We start from the raw sequence: 26,812 nt of genomic DNA, 5'->3' as shown, positions 1-26,812 counted from the left end.
TAAGTAACATTGTGCCTTCTATCAAGCGAGTTGATATCACCTTATCTAACTATTACTGTATGTGACGATACCACACCATGAGGCACCTCTGTTTGTTCTTCTACTTCTAGATACACAGACATGATTGTTGGCAGAGGCGTAACTAGAAACCACAAGGCACAGGTGCAAGAATCTAAGAAGGGACTCTGGGGAAAAAAATAAGATATACACAGAAGCTAACATATTCATTTAGAAACAACAGGTATAGTATGAACCTATATTTGTAGAGACATGAATTTTTAAAAGATCAGCACTGAGTCTGCAGGTTAAGTGTTTATTTAGCAAGTATATCACAGTTGTTTTGTATGCTAAAACAGTATAATTCATATACACTTTTAATGACAAGCAGTAGTATTATGGAATTCATAAGTCAAACAGAGAGGAAAAATTCAAATTGAAGACAATAAACAACCAGAGACCTGCAAATGAATGCACATTCTGAAAAACTGATTTCTAAAAAAGAAGAATATTTAAGGCACATGAGAAGAAACAACAGGGGGGGGGCATTACATTATGATAAAGAGGGAAATTATAAGCAAAGGTAGAGAGATTGTGGGGTAATGAGCACAATCAGAGGTAAGACGGGATCCATATTTGTCCAGAAGTTGAAAGATGACTCCATTTGTCCAGCCGAAGCCCAACTGAGAAACAAAAAAAAGGTGCAGAAACTGAATCTTACGAATTGAAGACCACTTTACTGTAAAAAGCCTCCTCTAAACATCGAGGCACCCCCACTCACACATACAATGAATAGCCACCTCAGCCAGTCTAAATCTGGTAGCCTATTTACCCTTGCTATCCAAGGGACAGTCTTCTCTCCACATCGACCCAGAAAACTAAAAGCCCCCTCTATACACTCTACAGCCTTCTGTTCCCCATAAACTATTCAAACTCCTACATACTCAGCTGTCTGCATTCTTTCTCTTAAGAACCAGCAGCCTCTTTATACATAATCATATGTCATCCACTATAACCTATAACCAACCTCCTCTCTTTCTCTACACACAGCCAGCATTATTATTATTATTATTATTATTATTATCAGGTATTTGTAGAGCGCCAACAGATTCTGCAGCGCTGTAAACATAGGCGGTATACAAGATAACATTTATAGGGATCAAAGGGGGAGAGGGCCCTGCCGATAGTTGCACTGTTATAGTCAGCTCTTATGAAGGTGATATACAAACAGCTGGGCTCATAGGCTTACATGCTAGGGGGTTCAAGGGGATAGCAATGGAGTTAGGAAGGTTAGTGTAGGCTGTATCATCCCTGAATAGTAGAATCTTTAGGTAGCGCTTAAAGCTTTTAAAACTAGGGGAAAGTCTTGTGGAGTGAGGCAGAGAGTTCCACAAGATGGGAGTCAGTCTGGAGAAGTCTTGTATATGGGAATGTGAGGAGCTAACAAGAGACGAGGAGAGTAGGAGGTCAAGAGCAGAGCGAAGGGGACGGGAGGGAGAGTATCTAGAGACAAGGTCTGAGATGAAGGGGGAAGCAGTGCAGTTGAGAGGCTTTGTATGTCAGAGTGAGAATGTTGTGTTTAATCCTGGAGGCAAGAGGAAGCCAGTGAAGGGATTGGCAGAGAGGTGCAGTAGATGAAGAGCGACATGTAAGGAAGATGAGCCTGGCAGAGACATTCATTATGGATTGTAAAGGAGCAAGGTGGCAGCTAGGGAGACCAGAGAGGATGGAGTTGCAGTAGTCGAGGCGGGAAAAGATGAGAGAGTGGATTAAAATCTTAGTTGTGTCTTGTGTAAGGAAATGTCTAATTTTAGAGATGTTTTTAAGGTGGAAGCTGCAGGCTTTAGCCTAGGACTGAATGTGAGGAGTGAAAGAAAGATTTGAGTCAAGTGTGACCCCAAGACATCGGGCATGTTGGGTAGGGGTAATGATGGAGTTATCAACAGTTATAGAGAAATTGGGGGGTGGAGATTTTGGAAGAAGGGGGGAAAATAAGGAGCTCAGTTTTGGAGAGATTTAGCTTGAGGTAGTTAGAGGACATCCAGGAAGAGATGTGAGAGAGACAGTTAGTGACACTGGTTAGCAAGGAAGGAGATAGGTCTGGTACAGAGAGGTAGATTTGGGTGTCTTCGTCATACAAATGGTATTGAAGCCCGTGGGACTTTATTAAGCCTCATATCCTCTGCTACCCACAGTCAACAGCCTCCTTTTCTTATCTATACACACCCAGCAGGCACCTATTCTCGTCTGTACAGAGCTAGCAACATTCTCTCCTCATCTTTATACAGCCTGCAGCACTTACACAACAAGGTTTATTACCTGTACTTCATACTCTCCTCCTCCACCTGGCTTTCCATCTCCTTCTACATTATACTGCAAAAAAAAAACCAAGAGAATTTAATAAATGGGACATGAAGAAAATCCCCTAGAGTACACATGGACTCTTTTGTTTAGCACACTAAAAATGCTTTAATAATATTAATGACACTCTTTGCTTTGAGAACACAATGGTTTTCCCCAGTCCTAGTCTTCCATACATACCTTCTCAAACATGGCCTTGTATTCCCTATAGGCTGCATAATTGCTTCTAACCCAGTTCTGTGCCAAAGAAAATGCAAGATCTTGAGCTCTTGTGGACCCTGAGATAGCTAGCCCTGCAAGAGGGGATAGAACAGTATTATTTTATATATATATGTGTGTATATGTATGTATATATATATATATATATATATATATATATATATATATATATATATATATTATCAGGTATTTGTAAAACACCAACAGATTCTGCAGTGCTATAAACATAGGCGGTATACAAGATAAAATTTTTAGGGATTAAATGGTATTTAGATTGTAAGTTCCCAAGGGAACAGGGCTCCCAATTCCCCCTGTATTTGTTTGTTAAATTTTGTCCGGTGTCTCATATTGTACTGTCCTATTATCTTTGTTACCCATAGACAGCGCTGCAGAATCTGTTGGCGCTTTATAAATAAAGAAGAAGAAGAAGAATAATAGAGGGGCCCTGCCGAGAGTTACACTGTTGTAGTCAGCTCTTGTGAAGGTGATCTACAAACAGCTGGGGGGTTTAAGGGGATAACAATGGATTTAGGAAAGGTTAGTGTAGGTTGTTAGGGAAACGATACATGGAACAATATGAGAGGCTAGAGGAAGGTGAATGGAATGGAGTGATGACAGTTACAAGGAGACATTTAATTTAGAAGACATAGGAAGCACTGGATAGAGTGCCACATCTATGGAGGTACTTACCTTCAATAACTATATGCTGTAAGGGAGGCCAGGCATTTGGAAAATCCCATTGTTGTCCTGAGTTGGTGAGAGAAGTGGGAATCCCATTCTTATAGGATAAAGCTTTGCTGTTCTGTAGGAGAAGTTAAGAAAGTGTTATTTATTCACACTCTCTAAAGTGAAGTCTATTTACTTAGGACCCTCTCTAGTCTCTTCATGTTATTCTACTTATCCTGTGTATTAAAGAATGGAGAGGTGAGTGAGATTTAGTCAACAGGCTTAAAAGAATAATTTAGGAACTGGAGAAGATGGAGAGAGATTCAGTGACTTACACTGTAAAGTAACTAAATGAATATATATATATATATATATATATATATATATATATATATATATATCCTTTGCCAACTATCATGCAAATGTTATGGAAATATAAAAAAAAGAGTAAAATTTATCTGCTTGAATTGCTAGTCTTTCATACCTATAAGACAACCAACTGGCAAAATATTCATATGGCTGTAATTAAAACAGCTATGAAAAGAAAGTGGGTGTGCAAAAGGGTGGAATAATGCCTAACAGTGTACATAATTATAGGAGAGTGTTTGATGTATTAGCAAGGGCGGAGGAGTGCATGGGATGAAAAAGTTTAAAGAGTTCCTGAGGTGTGCATATAAGCGTGACTGACTAGGGTGTTTACCTAATGTTGGCAGAGTTCTCATGGATATATGCATAAGAGTGGCAGTGCACCTTTAAATGCAAACCGATCCCCTCCCCTTCAATGGGTTAGTGGAGAGATGGGGACAATAAAACAACTATAACTCTCTTTAAGGGTACTTACCATATGCCTGAATGGTCGATGGTGGTATAGTTAAAAAATAGCACAAGTATGTGTATAGCCACCACTCAGGAAGAACTAACCTCTAACGTTTTATGACAACAAGAAACATGTCTAGAGTTCTCTCTATGCCCAGTGTCAGAGATCAAGAGAACTCCAGACACAGATCTTGCTGTTCTATAACACTGGGTATATATCACTTCTCGTTGGTTCTGCACAAACAGTGGTGCCCCCAACCATTAAACCCCCGCAATCCCCTCCTAGGGATTTTCCAGGAATGGGGCAAGTACCTTAAAAGGGCTATATTGTATACCATAGATGGGGGATGGAGTGTGAATATATAGAGCCATGAAAATAGTAGGGGGGAGGTAGTTTATTAAAAAAATATAACATAATTTATGTAAGAACTTACCAGATAAATTAACTTATTTCATATTGGCAAGAGTCCATGAGCTAGTGACATATGTGATATACATTCCTACCAGGAGGGGCAAAGTTTCCCAAACCTCAAAATGCCTATAAATACACCCCTCACCACACCCACAATTCAGTTTAACAAATAGCCAAGTAGTGGGTTGAAAAAATAAGGAGTAAAAAAGCATATAAAAAGAGGAACTGGAAATAAAATTGTGCTTTAAAACAAAACCACCATAAAAAGGGTGGGCCTCATGGACTCTTGCCAATATGAAAGAAATTAATTTATCAGGTAAGTTCTTACATAAATTAAGTTTTCTTTCATGTAATTAGCAAGAGTCCATGAGCTAGTGACGTATGGGATAGAAATACCCAAGGTGTGGGTGACCACAGAAGAGTCACTAGAAAGGGAGGGATAAAAAAAAAGCTATTTCCGTTGAAAAAAATTAAATTAAATCCACAAAAAAACAAGTCTTTCTCATAAATTTCACAAAAATTTCAAGAAAAAAACTTAAATAATAAGCAGATGAATCAAACTGAAACAGCTGCCTGAAGAACTTTTCTACCTAAGACTGCTTCAGAAAAAGCAAATACATCAAAATGTTAAAATTTAGAAAATGTATGCAAAGAAGACAAAGTTGCTGCTTTGCAAATCTGATCAAGTGAAGCTTCATTCTTAAAAGCCCAAGAGGTGGCGACTGTTCTAGTAGAATGAGCTCTAATTCTCTGAGGCAGTGTCTATCCCACCTCCAAATAAGCCTTGTGAATCAAAAGCTTTAACCAAGATGCCAAAGAAATGGCAGAGGCTTTCTGACCTTTCCTAGGACCAGAAAAAACAACAAATAGACTAGAAGTCTTCCTGAAATCTTTAGTAGCCTCAACATAGTATTTCAAAGCTCTTATAACATCCAAAGAATGTAAAGATCTTTCAAGAGTATTCTTAGGATTAGGACACAAGGAAGAAACAACAATTTCTCTACTAATATTGTTAGAATTCACAACCTTAGGAAGAAATTTAAACGAAGTCCGCAAAACAGCCTTATCCTGATGTAAAATCAGAAAAGGAAACTCACAAGAGAGAGCAGACAATTCAGATAGCCAAAAGAAACAACAGTTTCCAACCAAGTAGTTTAATATCCAAAGAATGCATAGGCTCAAAAGGAGGAGCCTGCAAAGCCTTCAAAACCAAATTAAGACTCCAAGGAGGAGAGGTTGATTTAACAACAGGCTTGATACGAACCAAATCCTGAACAAAACAATGAATATCAGGAAGTTTAGCAATCTTTCTATGAAATAAAACAGAAAGAGCAGAAATTTGTCCCTTGAAGGTACTTGCAGACAAACCTTTATCTAAACCATCCTGAAGAAACTGTAAAATTCTAGGAATCCTAAAAAAATGCCAAGAGAATTTATGAGAAAAACACCATGAAATATAGGTTTTCTAAACCCGATAATAAATCTTCCTTGAAACAGACTTACAAACCTGTAGCATAGTATTAATAAATGAGTCAGAGAAACCTCTATGACTAAGTACTAAATTTTTATACCTTCAAATTTAGCTATTTGAGATCCTGATGGAAAAACGGCCCTTGAGACAGAAGGTCTGGCCTTAAAGGAAGTGGGCAAGGTTGGCAACTGGAAATCCCGGACAAGATCCGCATACCAAAACCTGTGAGGCCATGCTGGTTCTATCTGAAACACATGTGATTGGAGATCACCCTTGGAAGAAGAACTAGAGGTGGAAAAATGTAAGCAGGTTGGTAAAACCAAGGAACTGCTAACGCATCCACCATCTCCGCCTGAGGATCCCTGGACTTGGAAAGGTACCTGGGAAGCTTCTTGTTTAGATGGGAAGCCATCAGATCTATTTTGGGGAGACCCCACATCTGTAAAATCTGACAAAATACATCTGGATGGAGAGACCACTCCCCTGGATGTAAAGATTGACGACTGATATAATCCACTTTCCAATTGTCTATACCTGGGATATATATCTCAGAAATTAGACAGGAGTTGGATTCCACCCAAGAAAGTATTCAAGATACTAAAGGACTGTGAGTCCCCCCTTGATGATTGACATATGCCACAGTTGTGATATTATCTGTCTGAAAATGAATGAATGATTCTCTATTTAATAGAGGCCAAGCCTGAAGAGCCCTGAAAATAGCATGGAGTTCTAAAATATTGATTGTAACCTCGCCTCTTGAGGATTCCAAACTCCTTGTGCTGTCAGAGAACCCCAGACAGCTCCCCAACCTGTGAGACTTGCATCTGTTGAAATCACAGCCCAGGAAGGATGAACAAAAGAGGCCCCTTGAAGAATCCGATGATGGTCCAACCACCAGGACAGAGAGAGTTGAATGTTGGGATTTAAGTATATCAACTATGATATCCGAGTATAAGAGACCATTGATTCAGTAAAAGTCTAACGGCTGAGATAATCCGCTTCCCAATTGTCTACACCTGGGATATGAATTGCAGAAATTAGACAAGAGTTGGATCCCGCCCAAGAAAGTATCCGTGATACTTCTTTCATTGCTAAAGAACTGTGAATCCCTCCCTGATGATTGACATATGCCACAGTTGTGATATTGTCTGTCTGAAAGCGAATGAAAAGTTCTCTCTTCAATAGAGGCCAAGCCTGAAGAGACCTGAAAATAGCACGGACTTCTAAGATATTGATTGGTAACCTCGCCTCTAGAGGATTCCAAACCCCTTGTGCTGTCATAGACCCCCAGACAGCTTCCCAACCTGAAAGACTTGCATCTGTTGAGACTACAGTCCAGGAAGGATGAACAAAAGAGGCCCCTTGAATAATACAATGAAGGTCTAACCACCAAGTCAGAGAGAGTAGAATGCTTGGATTTAAGAATATTAATTGTGATATCCGAGTATAATCCCTGCACCATTGAGTCAACATGCAAAGCTGCAGAGGTCTCATATGAAAACGAGCAAAGGGGATCACGTCCGATGCTGTAGTCATGAGACCTAAAACTTCCATGAACATAGCCACTGAAGGGAATGATTGAGACTGAAGGTTTTGACAGGCAGAAACCAATTTCATTCGTCTTGTCTGTTAAGGACAGAGTCATGGACACTGAATCTATCTGGAAACATAAAAAGGTGACCCTTGTCTAAGGAATCAAATAACTCTTTGGTAAATTGATCCTCCAACCATGTTTTTGAAGAAACAACACAAGTTGATTCGTGTGAGATTCTGCTAAATGAAAAGATTTAGCCAGTACCAAGATATCGTCCAAATAAGGAAACACCACAATACTCCTGTTCTCTGATTACAAATAGAAAGGCACAGAGAACCTTCAAAAAGATTCTTGGAGCTGTTGCTAGGCCAAATGGAAGAGCAACAAATTGGTAATGCTTTTCTAGAAAAGAGAATCTCAGAAACTGATAGTGGTCTGGATGAATCGGAATGTGAAGATACGCATCCTGTAAGTCTATTGAGGACATGTAGACCTTGCTGAACAAAAGGCAAAATAGTCCTTATAGTCACCATCTTGAAAGTTGGGACCCTTACAAATTGTTTCAAAAACTTCAAATCCAGAACTGGTCTGAAAGAATTTTCCTTCCTCGGGACAATGAATAGATTTGAATAAATACCCAGACCCTGTTCCAGAAGTGGAACTTGTACAATAACGCCTTAAAGCTCTAGATCTGAAACACACTTCAGAAAGGCCTGAGCTTTCGCAGGATTTGTTGGGATGTGAGAGAGAAAACAATCTTCTCAGAGGAGGTCTTATTCTGAATCCTATTCGATACCCCTGAGAGACAATATTCTGACTCCAATGATTCTGAACAGAACCTGACCAAACGTCTTGAAATAACTTCAATCTGTCCCCCACCAGCAGAACTGGATTGAGGGCCACACCTTCATGCAGTCTTGGGGGCTGGCTTTGGTTTCTTATAAGGCTTGGATTTATTCCAACTCGAGGATGGCTTCCAATTGGAGCCAGAGTCCTTAGGGGAAGGAGTGGTTTTCTGTTTTCTATTCAGACGAAAGGAACGAAACCGATTAGAAGCTTTAGATTTGCCCTTAGACTTTTTATCTTGAGGTAAAAAAACTTCCTTCCCCCCCAGTAATAGTGGAAATAATAGAATCCAACTGGGAACCAAACAAATTATTTCCCTGGAATGATAGAGATAGTAACCTAGATTTAAATACCATGTCAGCAATCCATGATTTGAGTCATAAAGCTCTTCTAGCTAAAATAGCCAGAGGCATAGATTTAACATTCATCTTGATGATATCAAAAATAGTATCACAAATCAGAGTCATTTTCCCATTGTGCTAAGCTATCCAACCAAAAAGTTGATGCAGCATAGAAATGGCAGGTCTGAGAATATAGCCAGAATGCAAATAAGTTTTCCTTAGATAAGATTCAATCTTCCTATTTAAAGGATCCTTAAAGGGACAGTCAAGTCCAAAAAAAACTTTCTTGATTCAAATACGGCATGTCATTTTAAACAACTTTCCAATTTACTTTTATCACCAATTTTGCTTTGTTCTCTGGTTATTCTTAGTTGAAAGCTAAACCTAGGAGGTTCATATGCTAATTTCTTAGACCTTGAAGGCCCCCTCTAATCTCAGCTCTGATTGGCTAAAATGCAAGTCTGTCAAAAGAACTGAAATAAGAGTGCAGTCTGCTGAGGCAAGGTAATTACAGAGGTAAAATGTGTATAATTATAACTGTGTTGGTTATGCAAAACTGGGGAATTGGTAATTAAGGGATTATCTATCTTTTAAAACAACAATAATTCTGGTGTTGACTGTCCCTTTAAAATAAGTACTATCTTCCATAGGAATAGTAGTACGTTTAGCAAGACTTTTTCCCAAAACTCTAATTTAGCCACTGGCAAAGGATACTACTTTTTAAACCTTGAAGAAGGAACAAAAGAAGTACCAGGCTTAGACCATTCCTTAGCAATCACATCAGAAATAGCATCAGGAACAGGAAAAACCTCAGGAGTAGTCACAGGAGGTTTATAGACAGAATTTAAACATTTACTGGATTTATTATCAAGAGGACCAGACTCCTCAATATCCAAAGTTATCAAAACTTCTTTTAACAAAGAACGAATATACTCAATCTTAAAAAGATAAGATCATTTATCAATGTCAATGTCTGAAGTAGGATCTTCTGAATCAGAGAGATCCTCATCAGAGGAGGATATATCAGTATGTTGCCGGTCATTACAAATTTCATCAGTATTATGAGAAGTTTTAAAAGACCTTTTACGTTTATTTGAAGGCGGTATAGCAGCCATAGACTTCTGTATCGCATCAGCAATATAATTTTTCATATCAACAGGGATATCATGTACTTTAGAATGTTGAAGGAACAACAGATACTGTACTAGCACTAATAGAAACCTTTTCTGTATGCAAAAGCTTATCATAACAACTGTTACATACTACAGCTGGAGATATAATCTCCACTAGCTTACAACAGATACACTTAGCTTTAGTAGAACTGTGTTCAGGCAGCATGTTTCCTACAGCAGCTTCTGAGACAGGATCAGATTGAGACATCTTTTAAAATGTAAAAGAAATAATAACAACATTTAAACAGAAATATCTTAGTTCCACATATAGCAGTTTCAGGAATGGAAAAAAATGCAAATGCAAAAATTGGCAAAAAAAAGCAAATAGCATAGCCCTCTGAGCATAAAGAAGTCAAGGAGAATATAGGAAGTGAGGTAAAATAAAATTAAAAAATTTTTGGCGCCAAGTATGACCCATGACACAAAAGGAAGTTGAGATTTTTTTGGGCGCCAAAAAACATCTGGAAATTATGCAACTCACGTCATAACACACACAATTTCACGTCAAACAACCTAGCGTCAACTAAGACGCAGGAAATTACGAACTTGCGTCATTACAGACGCACATTCGTGCCAAAAAAGAAGTCCACAAAACAACTTATCTAGATGAGAAAAAAAAACAACAGATAAGGAAACACACAAGAGAGAGCTGATAAATCAGAAACTCTTGTAGCAGAAGAGATAGTCAAAAGAAACAACACTTTCCAAGAAAGTAGATAATCTTCAAAGAAAAAATAGGTTCAAAAGAAAGAGCCTGCAAAATCTTTAAACCAAATAAGACCCCAAAAAGGAGAAATTAATAAATGAACAGGCTTAATATCAACCAAAGCCTGGACAAAACAGTGATTATCAGGAAGTTTAAACAATCTTTCTAGGAAATAAAACAGAAAGAACAGAGATTTGTCCCATCAGAAAAATTTGCAGACAGTTATCCAAACCATCCTGAAAAAACTGTAAAATCTTAGGAATTCTAAAAGAATGCCAAGAGAATTTATGAGAAGAACACCAAAAAATATAGGTTTTCCAAACCTTATAATACATGTTCCTTGAAACAGACTTCTAAGGCTGCAACATAGTGATAAAGACAAAAAAACCTCTATGACTAAACACTAATCAATTTCCATACCATCAAATTAGTAATTTGAGATCCCAATGGAAAAATAGTCCCTAAAACAAGAGGGCTAGCCAAAGAGAAAGCGGCCAAGGAAGGCAACTGGACATCCGAATAAGATCCACATACCAAACCTGTGAGGCCATGCTGATGCTATCAGAAACAGATGACATTGTTCCAATATGCTCTTGGAAATCACCCTTGGAGAAAAAAACAGAGGCGGAAAGATGTAATCAGGTTGCAAAACCAAGACACTGCTAATGCATCCACCATCTCCACCTGAGGATTCCTGGACCTGAAAAGGTACCTGGGAAATTGAGAAAACATATCTATATAGAGATACCAATCTCCAGGATGTAAAGGCTGACGGCTGAGATAATCCACCTCCCAAATGTCTAAACCTAAGATAAAAAATTGAAGAAATTAGACAGGAGATGCATTCCATCTAGAACCTATTCAAAATGCTTCTTAATTGCTAAGGAACTGCGAGTCCCTATTTGATTATTGACATATGCCACAGTTGTGATATTGTCTGTCTGAAAGCAAAAAATGAAAAGTTCTCTCCTAAAAGATTGTAAGCCTGAAAGATCTCTGAAAATAGCACAGAGTTCTAAAATATGATTGGAAACCTCACCTCTTGAAGTTTCCAAACCCCTTGTGCTGACAGAGACCCTCAGACAGCTCCCCAATCTGTAAGACTTGAAACCATTAAGAATACATTCCAGGAAGGATGAACAAAAGGAGGCCCCCTGAATAAAACGATGATAGACACCAAAACAGAGAGAGTAGAGTGTTAGGATTTAAGAATATCAACTGTGATATCTAAAAACAATCCCTGTATTATTTATTCAGTATGCAAAGTATGCAAAGCAAAAAGAGAACTCAGATGAAAATGAGCAAAGGGAACCACGACCGATGCTGCAGTTATGAGACCTAAAACTTCCATGCACGTAGCCACTGAAAGAAATGTTCTAGACTGTAAGTTAGACAGGCTAACGACAATTACAATTGACTTTTGTCCGATAAAGACAAAGACATGAATACAGAATCCATCTAGAAACCCAAAAAGAAGTGACCCTTGTCTGAGGAATCATGAAACTCTTAGGTAAATTAAATCCTCTAACCATGTCTTGAAGAAACAAAACTTAGTTGATTCATGAAAGATTCCAATAAAAGAAAAGTCCATATATTTGAATATGTATGTATTGGGGTACTTGTAAAGAATGGCTAATCACCTGTAAGGGACTCAAGACGCTGCTCATTTAATCAACCTTGAAGGATGAAAGGCTGAATGGACCTCGCCAGGAATCGAACCTGCAACCCTCAGGTTGCTACAGAGCTCAGCCACAGTGCATTAGCATGCTGAGCTATCTGTCCGGCTTTAATAAAAGAAAAGTTTAAGCTAATACCAAGATACCATCCAAATAAGGAAGCACCACAATACCCTACTGTCTGAATATAGAAAGAAGGGCACCAAGAACCTTTGAAAAGATTCATAAAGCTGTCACTAGACCAAATAGAAAAGCAACAAATTGGTAAAGCTTATCTAAAAAAGAGAGAATCAGAATCCACGAGTGGTCTGAATGAAATAAAATATTAAAATAAACATCCTGAAAAATGGAGTGGACATGAAATGACCTTGCTGAACAAAAAAGCATAATAGTCCTTATAATTGCCAACTTAAAAGTTGAGACTCTAGCAAAGCAATATAAAAGTCTTCAGATCCAAGATTGGACTTAATAAACCTTTCTTCTTTGGGACAAAGAATAGAATTGAATAGAAACCCAAACCCTGTTCCTGCTAAAAGAACTGGTATAATCACTCCTGAAAAAAATTCAAAGTGTGTACTGAGAAAGAAAGATTCTTCCCATAGGAGGCCTCATCATAAAAATCTAGTCAAACCCTAAGAATAATATAGATTTTGGACTGAGTTCATCCAAAAACAATTTAATCTGCCCCCCCCCCCCCACCAAAAGGACTGGTTTGGTAACCGCACCTTCATGCAGACTAATAACTAGTAATTATATAGCGTTTTGTCTCCCAGAAGGATACAAAAAAATGCTTTTTCAGTGCTTACACTCGGAGTTAACCAAATTAGCAGCTGATAAAAACAGTTGTTATTATTACCCAAATAAATGGTACACAATAAATTAACCTCACAAGGCCAAAGGGCTGTAGTAACCCTGCCGGGAAATTAATCTATAACCCTTGGATCTAGAACAAGCGTTTGTAGTCAGGACATTCACCAACTGATCTACATCACGGGACTAAAAGTAGGGCAGAAAAAAACTCTAAACCTCCAGAAATAGTGGAGATAAAAGAAATTAAACAAATTATTATCCTAACAAAATAGAGATAATAAAATATATTTTAAATCATAATAATAGATATAGTAAACATACTTAAATGAATACATCTAAAGTAAATAAACAGAGTTATATACTTGAGAATCTAAAACTGCTTATGCTAACTGTTCAACAAAGGTTGAAAGAACAGTAATGTCAGCCACAGATAAAGCTGAGCTAAAAATATAAACAGTACGTGAATATGCTCTACTAAGGTTATATTCAAATTCTAAAGAATCCTGAAAATAAGTACCAATTTCCATAGAAATAGTAGTACAGTTCCAAGAGGGAATCAGAATAACCATTCTCTAGAATATAATACAGATAGTATATTGAATAGGAAAAGACCTCAAGAGCAAAAATGTAAAAAATCCAGATTTGAAAAGGATTAACATACGGCCAGATTACGAGTTTTGCGTTAGAAACGGTGCGGTGCTAACGAGCAGTTTTTTCTCACCGCTCACTTACCTACAGAGCTGGTATTACAGCTTTTTACAAACCCGGCGTTAAAAGGCAAGAAGTGAGCATAGAGCAAAATTGTGCTCTTTACCGCACTTCAATACCAGCGCTGCTTAAGTCAGCGGTGAGCTGGTCGTATGTGCTCGTGCACGATTTCCCCATAGGAATCAACGGGGTGAGCCGGCTGAGAAAAAGTCTAACACCTGCAAAAAAGCAGCATAAAACTCAGTAACGCAGCCCCATTGATTCCTATGGGGAAATAAAATTTATGTTTACACCTAACACCCTAACATGAACCCCGAGTCTAAACACCCCTAACCTTGCACTTATTAACCCCTAATCTTCCACCCCCGACACCTACATTATATTTATTAACTCCTAATCTGCCACTCCGGACACCGCCGTCACCTACATTATACTTATTAACCCCTAATCTGCTGCCCCAACATCGCCAACACCTACATTATTTTTATTAACCCTTAATCTGCCGCCCCCGACATCGTCGCCACCTACATTACACGTATTAACCCCTAATCTACCGCTCCGGACATCGCCACCACTATAATAAACATATTAACCCCTAAACCGCCGCACTCCCGCCTCGCAAACATTAGTTAAATATTATTAACCCCTAATCTGCCGTCCCTAACATCGAAGCCACCTACCTACATTTTTTAACCCCTAATCTGTCGCCTCCAACGTCACCGCCACTATACTAAATGTATTAACCCCTAAACCTAAGTCTAACCCTGACCCTAACACCCCCTAACTTAAATATAATTACAATAAATCTAAATAAAATTAATATTATTACCTAAATAATTCCTATTTAAAACTAAATACTTACCTGTAAAATAAACCCTAAGCTAGCTACAATATAACTAATAGTTACATTGTAGCTATCTTAGGGTTTATTTTTATTTTACAGGCAAGTTTTTATTTATTTGAACTAGGTAGAATAGTTACTAAATAGTTATTAACTATTTAATAACTACCTAGCTAAAATAAATACAAATTGGCATGTAAAATAAAACCTAACCTAAGTTACACTAACACCTAACACTACACTACAATTAAATGCAATTAGCTAAAGTACAACCCCCCCCCACACACACACACACACTAAATTACACAAAATAATAAACAAATTAACAGGGAGAGCCGGCTGAGAAAAAGTCTAACACCTGCAAAAAAGCAGCGTAAAACTCAGTAACGCAGCCCCATTAATTCCTATGGGGAAATAAAATTTATGTTTACACCTAACACCCTAACATGAACCCCGAGTCTAAACACCCCTAACCTTACACTTATTAACCCCTAATCTGCCACCCCCGACATCGTCTACACCTACATTATACTTATTAAGCCCTAATCTGTCGCTCCGGACACCGCTGCCACCTACATTATACTTATTAACCCCCTAATCTGCTGCCCCAACATCGCCGACATCTACATTATTTTTATTAACCCCTAATCTGCCACCCCCGACATAGTCGCCACCTACATTATACGTATTAACCCCTAATCTACCGCTCCGGACATCGCTGCCACTATAATAAACATATTTACCCCTAAACCGCTGCACTCCCGCCTCGCAAACATTAGTTAAATATTATTAACCCCTAATCTGCCGTCCCTAACATCGCTGCCACCTACCTACATTTATACTAAATGTATTAACCCCTAAACGTAAGTCTAACCCTAACACAATGTAACTAATAGTTACATTGTAACTAGCTTAGGGTTTATTTTTATTTTACAGGAAAGTTTGTATTTATTTTAACTAGGTAGAATAGTTACTAAATAGTTATTAAGTATTTAATAACTACCTAGCTAAAATAAATACAAATTGGTCTGTAAAATAAAACCTAACCTAAGTTACACTAACACCTAGCACTACACTACAATTAAATAAATGACCTAAATTAAATTCAATTAGCTAAAGTACAAAAACAAACAAACACTAAATTACACAAAATAATAAACAAATTACAAGATATTTAAACTAAGAAAAACGAGGTACTAATGGCACTGCACAAATTTACAACTTAGGGTAGCCTATTGATCTCTGGATCTAGTGGTATGATATATGTATCAATCTATCTATAGTCCAGATTTATTGTATTACAAAATGGCTGAGGTGCTGTGTACTTGTTGTGTGAAGCGAGAATTATCAATCCTAGGATTGATGGATTGTACACCCAAATAGCACTCATTTCCTAATTGATGGTGGCAAAGATTGGACAAGATATATGTATCTTGGGAGGAGGGTGTGCGTGGGGATGTATTAAAATATAACCTTTATTGGTAATTTTAAAATAAAAGGCAACAAACACAATCGACATACATACTTTATTAAAAACACAGGCTTAGGTCTTTGGAGGTTTTATCCGTTATTCCCGGAATACATTAAGTGGTTATGGTGTGTATTGGAAATGACTTAAGTTTCAAGTCAGGATAATCTCAGTAATTGTATAATATTTTGATATACTTAGAGCTTACATTGTATTAGTAGAGCTGCTTTGTTATGATATTTGCTCTAATATTATATATGTGGTCTGTGACTCACCGTTCAATTCAAATTATAATATTGGATGTATTTAACGCAGATATCCAATAGTATCACCGAAATTTATTATTATTGCATATAGTATTACATTTAATATATATCTTTGTGTGACAATGTCTGGTTTCCTTACAATTATATTACTTGTGCTATATATTTGTACATATATCTTGGTATAATATTGTTGGAAATAATATATGCTGAATGCTGTTTTTGGATAGACTTCTAGCTGAATAGAGACAGATAGTGCTGTCTATATGGAGTGTAATAACACTAGTCAGTCAGTTAACAAGTTAACCCCTGTAGAATCTTTTTATTGTATGTTTATAAATACTTATGTCTACAGGAACATTATGCTTATACCACCACAGAAAAGTTAGATGTGTTGCTAAAGTTCAATTGAATTTGCAAGGTTGATAATGTATAATATAATTGTTGCAATAGCAACAAACTTGAGTAACATTTTAATTATATTGGGTTGTTATTGTATTTATCTACATTGAGAATGTTACTAACATGGTGTTCGTAGTTAAATATACAGAGGCATCGCTTGGCATGCTTTGATCTTTAATAATATTGGTAACAAGCTGTTCGTGATTCGCTGTATAGAGATACTGCCTGTTATGCACTTAACTTTCCTGACTCTGCTTTGGCGTTACATATAACTATAGCTTTGTAAGACCACTCTTCTATTACAATATACGTTCACAAAAAGAGAGTTGTAGTAATATTTTAACCATTCATCACTAAAGTTATTAATGTTGAAATCTTACTGTGTAAGAGTTATAGCAATCATATGAGTTTATTAAAGTGCTACAAAAAAATAGCTACTCTCTGTGAATTGACTGCGCTCTTTTTATACCGGATATTAACTAGTTAAATCGTATTGTCCGCCTAGGCATTAAAAGTTGTTAGCGGTATTGTGCTGATGATTCACTGAGTATTTGTGGTATTATATATATGTTTAAAGCTCCACATTAGTAACCGCTTACTGAATCCACGCTACAAATGCCGGTTAGGCTTAAGATAATGCTACTGAGTTAACCCCATTCTCAAGTGAGTTTACTTAATATTGTGCACAACCACAATTGTTTGAAAAAGCCACGTTAGTGGCGAAACATGTTAGGGAATTGTTTGTTGAATGCCAGTTAGCATTTTTTAATAAGCAGGAATGGTGGTCTTTATTATTTAAAAACAATTGTGGTTGTGCACAATATTAAGTAAACTTTTTATTTTAAAATTACCAATAAAGGTTATATTTTAATACATCCCCACGCACACCCTCCTCCCAAGATACATATATCTTGTCCAATCTTTGCCACCATCAATTAGGGAATGAGTGCTAGGTGTACAATCCATCAATCCTAGGATTGATAATTCTCGCTTCACAAGATATTTAAACTAATTACACCTAATCTAATAGCCCTATAAAAATAAAAAAGTCCCCCCAAAATAAAAAAAAACCCTAGCCTAAACTAAACTACCAATAGCCCTTAAAAGGGCCTTTTGCGGGGCATTTCCCCAAAGAAATCAGCTCTTTTACCTGTAAAAAAAAAATACAAACACCCCCCAACAGTAAAACCCACCACCTACACAACCAACCCCCCAAATAAAAACCTAACTAAAAAAACCTAAGCTCCCCATTGCCCTGAAAAGGGCATTTGGATGGGCATTGCCCTTAAAAGGGCAGTTAGCTCTTTTGTGGCCCAAAGCCCTAACCTAAAAATAAAACCCACCCAATACACCCTTAAAAAACCTAACACTATCCCCCTGAAGATCGACTTACTGTTCTGAAGACCGGACATCCATCCTCAAGGAAGTGGCAGAAGTCTTCATCCAACTGGGCCAAAGTCCTCAACGAAGCCGGGAGAAGTCTTCATCCAAGCCGGCAAAGTGGTCCTCCAGACGGGCAGAAGTCTTCATCCAGACGGCATCTTCTATCTTCATCCATCTGACGTGGAGCGGCTCCATCTTCAAGACATCCGAAAGCGGAGCATCCTCTTCATCCGGAGTCTTCTTACTGACTGATGGTTCCAATCAGCCAATAGAATGCGAGCTCAATCCTATTGATTGATTGGATCAGCCAATAGGATTGAACTTCAATCCTATTGGCTGATTGCATCAGCCAATAGAATTCTTTCTACCTTAATTCCGATTGGCTGATAGAATTCTATCAGCCAATCGGAATCTATGGGACGCCATCTTGGATGACATCATTTAAAGGAACCGTCATTCAGTAAGACGACTCCGGATGAAGAGGATGCTCCGCGTCGGATGTCTTGAAGATGGAGCTACTCCGCGTCGGATGGATGAAGATAGAAGATGCCATCTGGATGAAGACTTCTGCCCGTTTGGAGGACCACTTCGCCCGGCTTGGATGAAGACTTCTCCAAGCTTCATTGAGGATGGATGTCCGGTCTTCAGAACAGTAAATCGATCTTCAGGGGGATAGTGTTAGGTTTTTTTAAGGGTGTATTGTGTGGGTTTTATTTTTAGGTTAGGGCTTTGGGCCGCAAAAGAGCTAGCTGCCCTTTTCAGGGCAATGGGGAGCTTAGGTTTTTTTAGATAGGTTTTTATTTGGCGGGGTTGGTTGAGTGGGTAGTGGGTTTTACTTTTGGGGGCTGTTTGTATTTATTTTAAAGGTAAAAGAGCTGATTTCTTTGGGGCAATGCCCCGCAAAAGGCCCTTTTAAGGGCTATTGGTAGTTTAGTTTAGGCTAGGGCTTTTTTTATTTTGGGGGGCTTTTTTATTTTGATAGGGCTATTATATTAGGTGTACTTAGTTTAAATATCTTGTAATTTGTTTATTATTTTGTGTAATTTAGTGGGGGGGGGGGGGGTTCTGTACTTTAGCTGAGAGCGGTAGATTAGGGGTTAATACGTATAATGTAGGTGGCGACTATGTCGGGGGTGGCAGATTAGGGGTTAATAAAAATAATGTGGATGTCGGCGATGTTGGGGCAGCAGATTAAAGGTTAATAAGTATAATGTAGGTGGTGGCGGTGTCCGGAGCGACAGATTAGGGGTTAATAAGTATAATGTAGGTGTAGGCGATGTCGGGGGTGGCAGATTAGGGGTTAATAAGTGTAAGGTTAGGGGTGTTTAGACTCGGGGTTCATGTTAGGGTGTTAGGTGTAAACATAAATTTTATTTCCCCATAGGAATTAGTGGGGCTGCGTTACTGAGTTTTACGCTGCTTTTTTGCAGGTGTTAGACCTTTTTCTCAGCTGGCTCTCCCTGTTAATTTGTTTATTATTTTGTGTAATTTAGTGTGTGTGTGGGGGGGGGTACTTTAGCTAATTGCATTTAATTGTAGTGTAGTTTTAGGTGTAAGTGTAACTTAGGTTAGGTTTTATTTTACAGGCCAATTTGTATTTATTTTAGCTAGGTAGTTATTAAATAGTTAATAACTATTTAGTAACTATTCTACCTAGTTGAAATAAATACAAACTTTACTATTCTACCTAGTTGAAATAAATACAAACTTGCCTGTAAAATAAAAATAAATCCTAAGCTTGCTAGCTTAGGGTTTATTTTACAGGTAAGTATTTAGTTTTAAATAGGAATAATTTAGTTAATGATAGTAATTTTATTTAGATTTATTTAAATTTTATTTAAGTTAGGGGGTGTTAGGGTTAGGCTTAGATTTAGGTTTAGGGGTTAATAAATTTAATATAGTGGCGGTGACGTTGGGGACGGCAGATTAGGGGTTAATAAATATAATGTAGGTGGCGGCGATGTTAGGGGCAGCAGATTAGGGGTTAATATAGATAGGTGTCAGCAATGTTGGGGCAGCAGATTAGGTGTTAATAAGTATAATGTAGGTGGCAGCGATGTCCGGAGCGACAGATTAGGGGTTAATAATATTTAACTAGTGTGTGTGAGGCGGGAGTGCGGCGGTTTAGGGGTTAATATGTTTATTATAGTGGCAGCGATTTCCGGAGCAGCAGATTAGGGGTTAAAAATGTTATTTTAGTGTTTGCGATGCGGGAGGGCCTCGGTTTAGGGGTTAATAGGTAGTTTATGGGTGTTAGTGTACTTTTTAGCACTTTAGTTATGAGTTTTATGCTACGACGTTGCACCATAAAACTCTTAACTACTGACTTTAAAATGAGTTGGGGATCTTGGAGGTAGAGGATGTACCGCTCACTTTTTGGCCTTCCAGGACAGACTCGTAATACCAGCGCTATGGAAGTCCCATAGAAAAAAGGGTTTACAAAGTTTACGTGTCGTTTTGCGGTAAGGCCAAAGAAGTGTGCGGTGCCCCTAAACCTGCAAGACTCGTAATAGCAGCGGTAGTGAAAAGGACCTGTTAACGCTGCTTTTTCAGCCTAACGCAAAACTCGTAATCTAGCCGTTTGTTAATAGAAGGACTAGACTCCTAAAAGCTATAAATAACATTTCCTATACAAAGAACAAAAAATAAGGAGAATTAACAAACTGTCTGATACAGGATCCTTTGAGCCAATGAAACCTTCATCAGTAGAATAAACTTAAAGGGACAGTCAAGTCCAAAAAAACCTTTCATGTTTCAAATAGGGCATGTAATTTTAAACAACTTTCCAATTTACTTTTATCAACAATTTTGCTTTGTTCTTTTGGTATTCTTAGTTGAAAGCTAGACCTAGGAAGGCTCATATGATAATTTCTAAGCCTCTGAAGGCCGCCTCTAATCACATGCTTTGTATTTGCTTTTCACAGCAGGGGAGAGCTAGTTCAGGTAAACCCTATAGATAACATTGTGAACTCGCCCGTGGATTGTGGCAGACACTGCACTAATTGGCTAAAATGAAAGTCAATAGATAATAAATAAAATGTCATGTGATTAGGGGTTTGTCAGAAGATGCTTATATACAAGTTAATCACAGAGCTAAAAAGTGTATTATTATAACTGTGTTGGTTTTGCAAAACTGGGGAATGGGTAATAAAGGGATTATCTATCTTTTAAAACAACAAAAATTCTGGTGTTGACTGTCCCTTTAAGTATGCTGTCGGTCAGAACAAAACTCATTAAATCTTAACAATTTTGAAAAGACCTCGTAAGTTTACTTAAAGGCATAATATCAGTCATAACCTTTTATAATCTAAGCAACAACATGTGATGCTTGCAGATCAAATCAAGTACAGTATATGAACTGAATATGTAAAAACAGTAAATGTCATTGTACATGTAGAAACATTGCTAGCATGAAACATGATAAATAAATGCCACATAATTGAGCTGGAAAAATAAAACAACAGCTTAATAATGAAAAGAACACACTTTGCTTTGTAGAATTGTGTTCCAGGGCATAATAGTTTCTACAGTAACATCAGAATCAGAATGAGACATCTCACAAAGTGTAACAGAAAAAGAAAAATAACATTAGGCAAAACATTCAATTTCCACAATATAACAGTTTCAGAGAAAAACAAAAGATAGTATTTTTTTTCTTTAAAAAAATTAAAATAAAAAAGAAGGCATAATAGCTTTCAAAGTTCATAAAAACAGCAAGCAATAGAGGGAGAGGGGTAAAATAACTAAAATGTGCGCCAAGAATGACGCATTACGCAAAAAGAAGTTAAAATGTTTTGGCACAAAACTAACACCAGGAAATGACAATTCACGTCATAACAAATGCGATTTCGCACCAAAACAACTAGCGTCAACAAAGATGCAGGAAATGACGATATTTGCACCATCAAAGGCGCAACTTTTTTTCACCAAGAATGACGCAATAAAATACAGCATTTTGCACCCTCGTGAGCCTAGATTTGCCCGCGAAAAAATGAAAGTCAAATTAGAAAAAGACTGAACCCCAGGTAAGAAAAAAGTTTAAATAAACTTCCCAAACATGATTCCTATACTGAAACAGTTTAGACTGCAAAGGGAAATACACATAGACCTGACTTATGGCAAATATAAGTAAAATACATATATTTAAAACTTTATATTAATACATAAAGCGCCAAACCATAGCTGAGAGTGTCTTAAATAATGATACATACTTACCAAAAGACACCCATCTACATATAGCAGATAGCCAAACCAGTACTGAAAACTATCAGCAGAGGTAATGGTATATAAGAGTATATAGTCGATCTGAAAAGGGAGGTAGGAGATGAATCCCTACGACCGATAACAGAGAACCCTTGAAAAGATTTCCCATAAGAGAAACCATAAAATCAATAGGCGATACTCTCTTCACATCCCTCTGACAAACACTGTACTCTGAGAGGAATTTGGCTTCAGAATGCTTAGAAGCGCTTGTCATAGAAGAAATCATAAAAATCAAGCACAAACTTACTTCACCACCTCCATAGGAGGCAAAGTTTGTAAAACTGAGTTGTGCGTGTGGTGGGAGGTGTATTTATAGGCATTTGAGGTTTGGGAAACTTTGCCCCCTCCTGGAAGGAATGTATATCCCATATGTCATTTGCTCATGGACTCTTGCCAATTACATGAAAGAAAATTTCATTTTTCAAACAATGAAGATGTTCACTATCCCACCAAAAAAAGGTTTAAACATGGTACAGGTTAATTTCATATACTTATCCATGGAGGTCCTTAAATTATCGTGATTTGTGAGCACACTAAAGAGATGCTGTTTAGGAAGAGCCTCTCATTGTTAAAAGCATGGTTGGGAAATGGTAGAAGGCATGACAGAGGAGTTTGTTAGAAAAGGAAATAAAGATTTAGAAAGAAAGAGAGTTAAAGGCTATGTGGAGTGGGGAAGAGAGTGCCAGTCATGCAGTAAAAGGGGTAAAGTTGTCAGAGAAATTCATGAAGTATAAGAACCTCCAAGTATGACACCACTTTATCCACAAGTCCAGGGTTGGAGTAACATGCAGCCCATAGAGGAGCTAGGTTAGTTGGGTAAAAGTTTGGGTTTCTGGTCTGAGTATCCCTATTGAAGTCAAGCCAGATACCCCAATCCTCATCCCACAATACTGTTTGAATGGCTTGGTGTCGGGCATCTAGAGCAGAGCGGAAACGTGTCTCCTTTTCTGGCATACCTACACAGAGGATGTAAAGAAGATAGGAAAGTCAGGAGACTGGTAAAGGCAGTTGGATTGGGATAAAGAGGGATAGGAAGGGAATGAGTTATAAGATTAGGATTGCAGAGAGAGTGGTCATAATAAGTCACATGTTGCAGCTAAAAGAAATATAAGGGAAGGTATCAGAAGTGAAGTCAGATGAGGATGGAAGGTGTTACAAGTTAATATACAGCAGAGGTAAATTACAATGAAGATTATAGTAGCTGGCAAGAAAAAAAGTTGTTTGAATGGGATTTAGGAGCATTAGAAAGAGTTCTATGGAGTGAAATGAAGGGTTTGGAACATGTCAAATGGAACAATAGGAGTTATATGGAAGGTTATATTGAATGACTTTATGGATATATAGGAAGTCAAATAGATGGAGCAGAAGGAGAAGTTTATATAAAGAGTGATGTTTTAAGGAAAGATTATATGGAGCAGTATGACAAGCTACGGAGAATAGTTATACAGTACATTATATAATAGTTATAGATGAAAAATAGGATTTATAGAGACAGTGTTTCAAGAGGAATAGAAGATTATGGGGTTATATGGAGGATAGTTTGGAGTAATTGGTGGAGTTGCAGGAAGAAGTTTAGTGATGCAATATAAAGAATGTAAATTAACAAAATATATGGAGACACAAGGAGAGTTTTAGTAAAGGTTATAAAGGCCAACAGAAGGGACAAGGTACATGGACCAGTAGGTCTTAAATGTAATGCTTACCAAGTTCTTGATAGAATTTGGCCAGGGTTCTCTCTACTCTGCATAAGATAGCATTTAGATCCACAGGGATCACCAAGCTGGTTCTTGTGTCCTTGAGCTCTGTACTTGATCCGTTATACCAGCGAGAGGAAAAATCCCATCCTGACTCAGCAGCTGCTTTGAGCTCAGTCCAAAGAGACTGACGAGAGTCTAAAAAGACATAAAATCTGTTGTTGTTTTATGAAGAGCATATTTTAATTATGTAAGCTCTTAATAATTTCTGTCCATCTGGTGATGGTAATAGATGTTAGAGTGCGCTGAACATTAAGAAATCAATAGATGAATCTAAGTTTGCTTAAAATTAAATCGAGAAGGACAGAGACAATAAAGTAATAAATATCAAGTCATCCAAAGAACTTTTGTTACCTACAGAGATATAAAGACATTTGTTGGATTCCAAAGTGAAATAGCTCAAATAAAACTGACCTGATGTGAGGTTCTCAGCCAGCTCATAGTCATCAGAATAAGATTCTGGCCTGATGGAAACATAGAGCAAAGTTTATAAGGCCCCTGGCAACTCATTGATAGTTGTATAATTGAGGGACCTTATATATTGTTATATATTGCTAATATAATGTTCCAGTACTAGATGTGATTAACATACCAGATGTAGAGCTACAACAGTACAACAGAGAGGTTCTCACCTTGGTCCATCCACAGGTACATGGTAACGGTTTAGAGTGTGTATTTTTCCTTGCAAATTCACTGTCACACTTCGATTTGTCATCCAGAAGTCATACTCTTTCTCAAGGATATCTATGCTATTTCTGCATTAGAAGTGGAAGGAAACAAAGAGACAATATTAAGAAGACCTAATTTCATGTACTGCAGAGGTAAAGCAAAAATCAGGGTAAAATAAGGAATTAAATCTAATTAATTACTATGGAACTACCTATTTACAAGATGAGAATGGGATGACAAATGTATTTTAATTGTAAAAATAAAACCCAAAGACAACCTGTTTTTATGAAGTGTCTTTGATGTTGTTTTAACTTGTGTATAGCTAATGGATTTACATTTATCAATTAGAACAAATATATCACCTTAGAAAAGTGAGGTTCTTATATTTTTCCATATAGCTGTCCATCATCAGAGTGAGGAATGGTGGTTGGCTTCTTCTCAGGTAATAAACCCGCCCACCATTGGGAATAAGACCAAATCTAAGAAGAATAAAAAAAAGAATAAAGAAAACATCAAAGTTTGGCAAAAACATAATTTATGTAAGAACTTACCTGATAAATTCATTTATATCATATTGGCAAGAGTCCATGAGCTAGTGACGTATGGGATATACATTCCTACCAGGAGGGGGCAAAGTTTCCCAAACCTCAGAATGCCTATAAATACACCTCCCACCACACCCACAACTCAGTTTAACGAATAGCCAAGTAGTGAGGTGATCACAAAAGGAGTAAAAAAGCATACAAAAAGAGGAACTGGAAATATAATTGTGCTTTTATACAAAAAAACATAACCACCATAAAAAGGGTGGGCCTCATGGACTCTTGCCAATATGAAAGAAATTAATTCATCAGTTCTTACATTAATTATGTTTTCTTTCATGTAATTGGCAAGAGTCCATGAGCTAGTAACGTATGGGATAGAAATACCCAAGATGTGGAAGTCCACAGAAGAGTCACTAGAGAGGGAGGGATACCATAACAACAGCTATTTCCAATGATAAATTAAATCCACACAATAATTAAGTTTTCCTTGAAAAAACTTAAATCAAAAGCAGTAGAATCAAACTGAAACAGCTGCCTGAATAACCTTTTTACCAAAGACTGCTTCAGAAGAAGCAAAATACATTAAAATGGTAAAAACAATAAAAGTATGCAAAGAAGAACAAAATACTGCTTTGCAAATTTGATCATCTTAAGCTTCACTCTGAAAAAGCCCAAGAAATGGCAGAATGAGCTGTAAATCTTGGAGACGGAAGCTACCCAGCCTCCAAATAAGCCTTGAAAAACAAAAGCTTTAACGAGGATGCCAAAGAAATGGCAGAGGCTTTCTAACCTTTCTGAAATCAGAAAAACAACAAATAGACTAGAAGTCTTCTGAAATCCTAATAAACTTGATAAAGAATTACAAAACTCTTACCACATCCAAAGGATGTAAAGAACTCTCAAATAATTCTTTAGGATTAGAAAACAAGGAAGGAACAACAATTTCTCTACTAATGTTGTTCAAATGCACAACCTTAGGAAAAAAGAAGTCCACAAAACAACTTATCTAGATGAAAAAAACAGATAAGAAGACACAGAAGTGAGAGATGATAGATCAGAAACTCTTCTAGCAGAAGAGATAGCCAAAAGAAACAATACTTTCCAAGAAAGTAGATAATCTTTAAAGAAAATATAGGCTCAAAAGAAAGAGCCTGCAAAATCCTTGAACCAAATTAAGGAGAATTAATAAATGAACAGGCTTGATACCAACCAAAAGCCTGAACAAAACAGTGAATATCAGGAAGTTTAAACAATCTTTCTAGGAAATAAAACAGAAAGATCAGATTTTTGTCCCTTCAAAAAATTTGCAGACAAACTTATCCAAACTATCCTGAAGAAACTGAAAAACCCTAGGAATTCTAAAAGAATGCCAAGAGAATTTATGAACAACATAAAATATAGGTTTTCAAAACCTGATAATACATTTTCCGTGAGGCAGACTTATAAGCCTGCAACATAGTGATAAAAACTCAGAGAAACCTCTATGACT

At 37.3% G+C, this 26,812-nt stretch overlaps 1 protein-coding gene across 1 annotated transcript in view; it reads right to left on the bottom strand.

Moving 5' to 3' along the window:
- Positions 1-293: 293 nt before the first annotated feature.
- TREH (trehalase) overlaps positions 294-26,812 on the bottom strand; it is a 92,186-nt gene continuing 65,667 nt past the window's right edge. Inside the window, exons 7-15 of the mRNA XM_053690054.1 lie at positions 25,141-25,257; positions 24,742-24,864; positions 24,524-24,573; positions 24,059-24,247; positions 23,094-23,311; positions 3,268-3,379; positions 2,539-2,651; positions 2,317-2,370; positions 294-680 (exon numbers count right to left, since the gene is read on the bottom strand). Of these exons, the coding sequence (XP_053546029.1) occupies positions 546-680; positions 2,317-2,370; positions 2,539-2,651; positions 3,268-3,379; positions 23,094-23,311; positions 24,059-24,247; positions 24,524-24,573; positions 24,742-24,864; positions 25,141-25,257 (1,111 nt within the window). The 3' untranslated portion in view covers positions 294-545. The remainder of the gene's footprint in view (positions 681-2,316; positions 2,371-2,538; positions 2,652-3,267; positions 3,380-23,093; positions 23,312-24,058; positions 24,248-24,523; positions 24,574-24,741; positions 24,865-25,140; positions 25,258-26,812) is intronic.

This window comes from Bombina bombina, chromosome 8 (genome assembly GCF_027579735.1).
Source record: "Bombina bombina isolate aBomBom1 chromosome 8, aBomBom1.pri, whole genome shotgun sequence".
NCBI lineage: Eukaryota > Metazoa > Chordata > Amphibia > Anura > Bombinatoridae > Bombina > Bombina bombina.
Note: the sequence above shows the minus strand (reverse complement) of the source record. Positions and strands in the feature narration are given on the sequence as shown.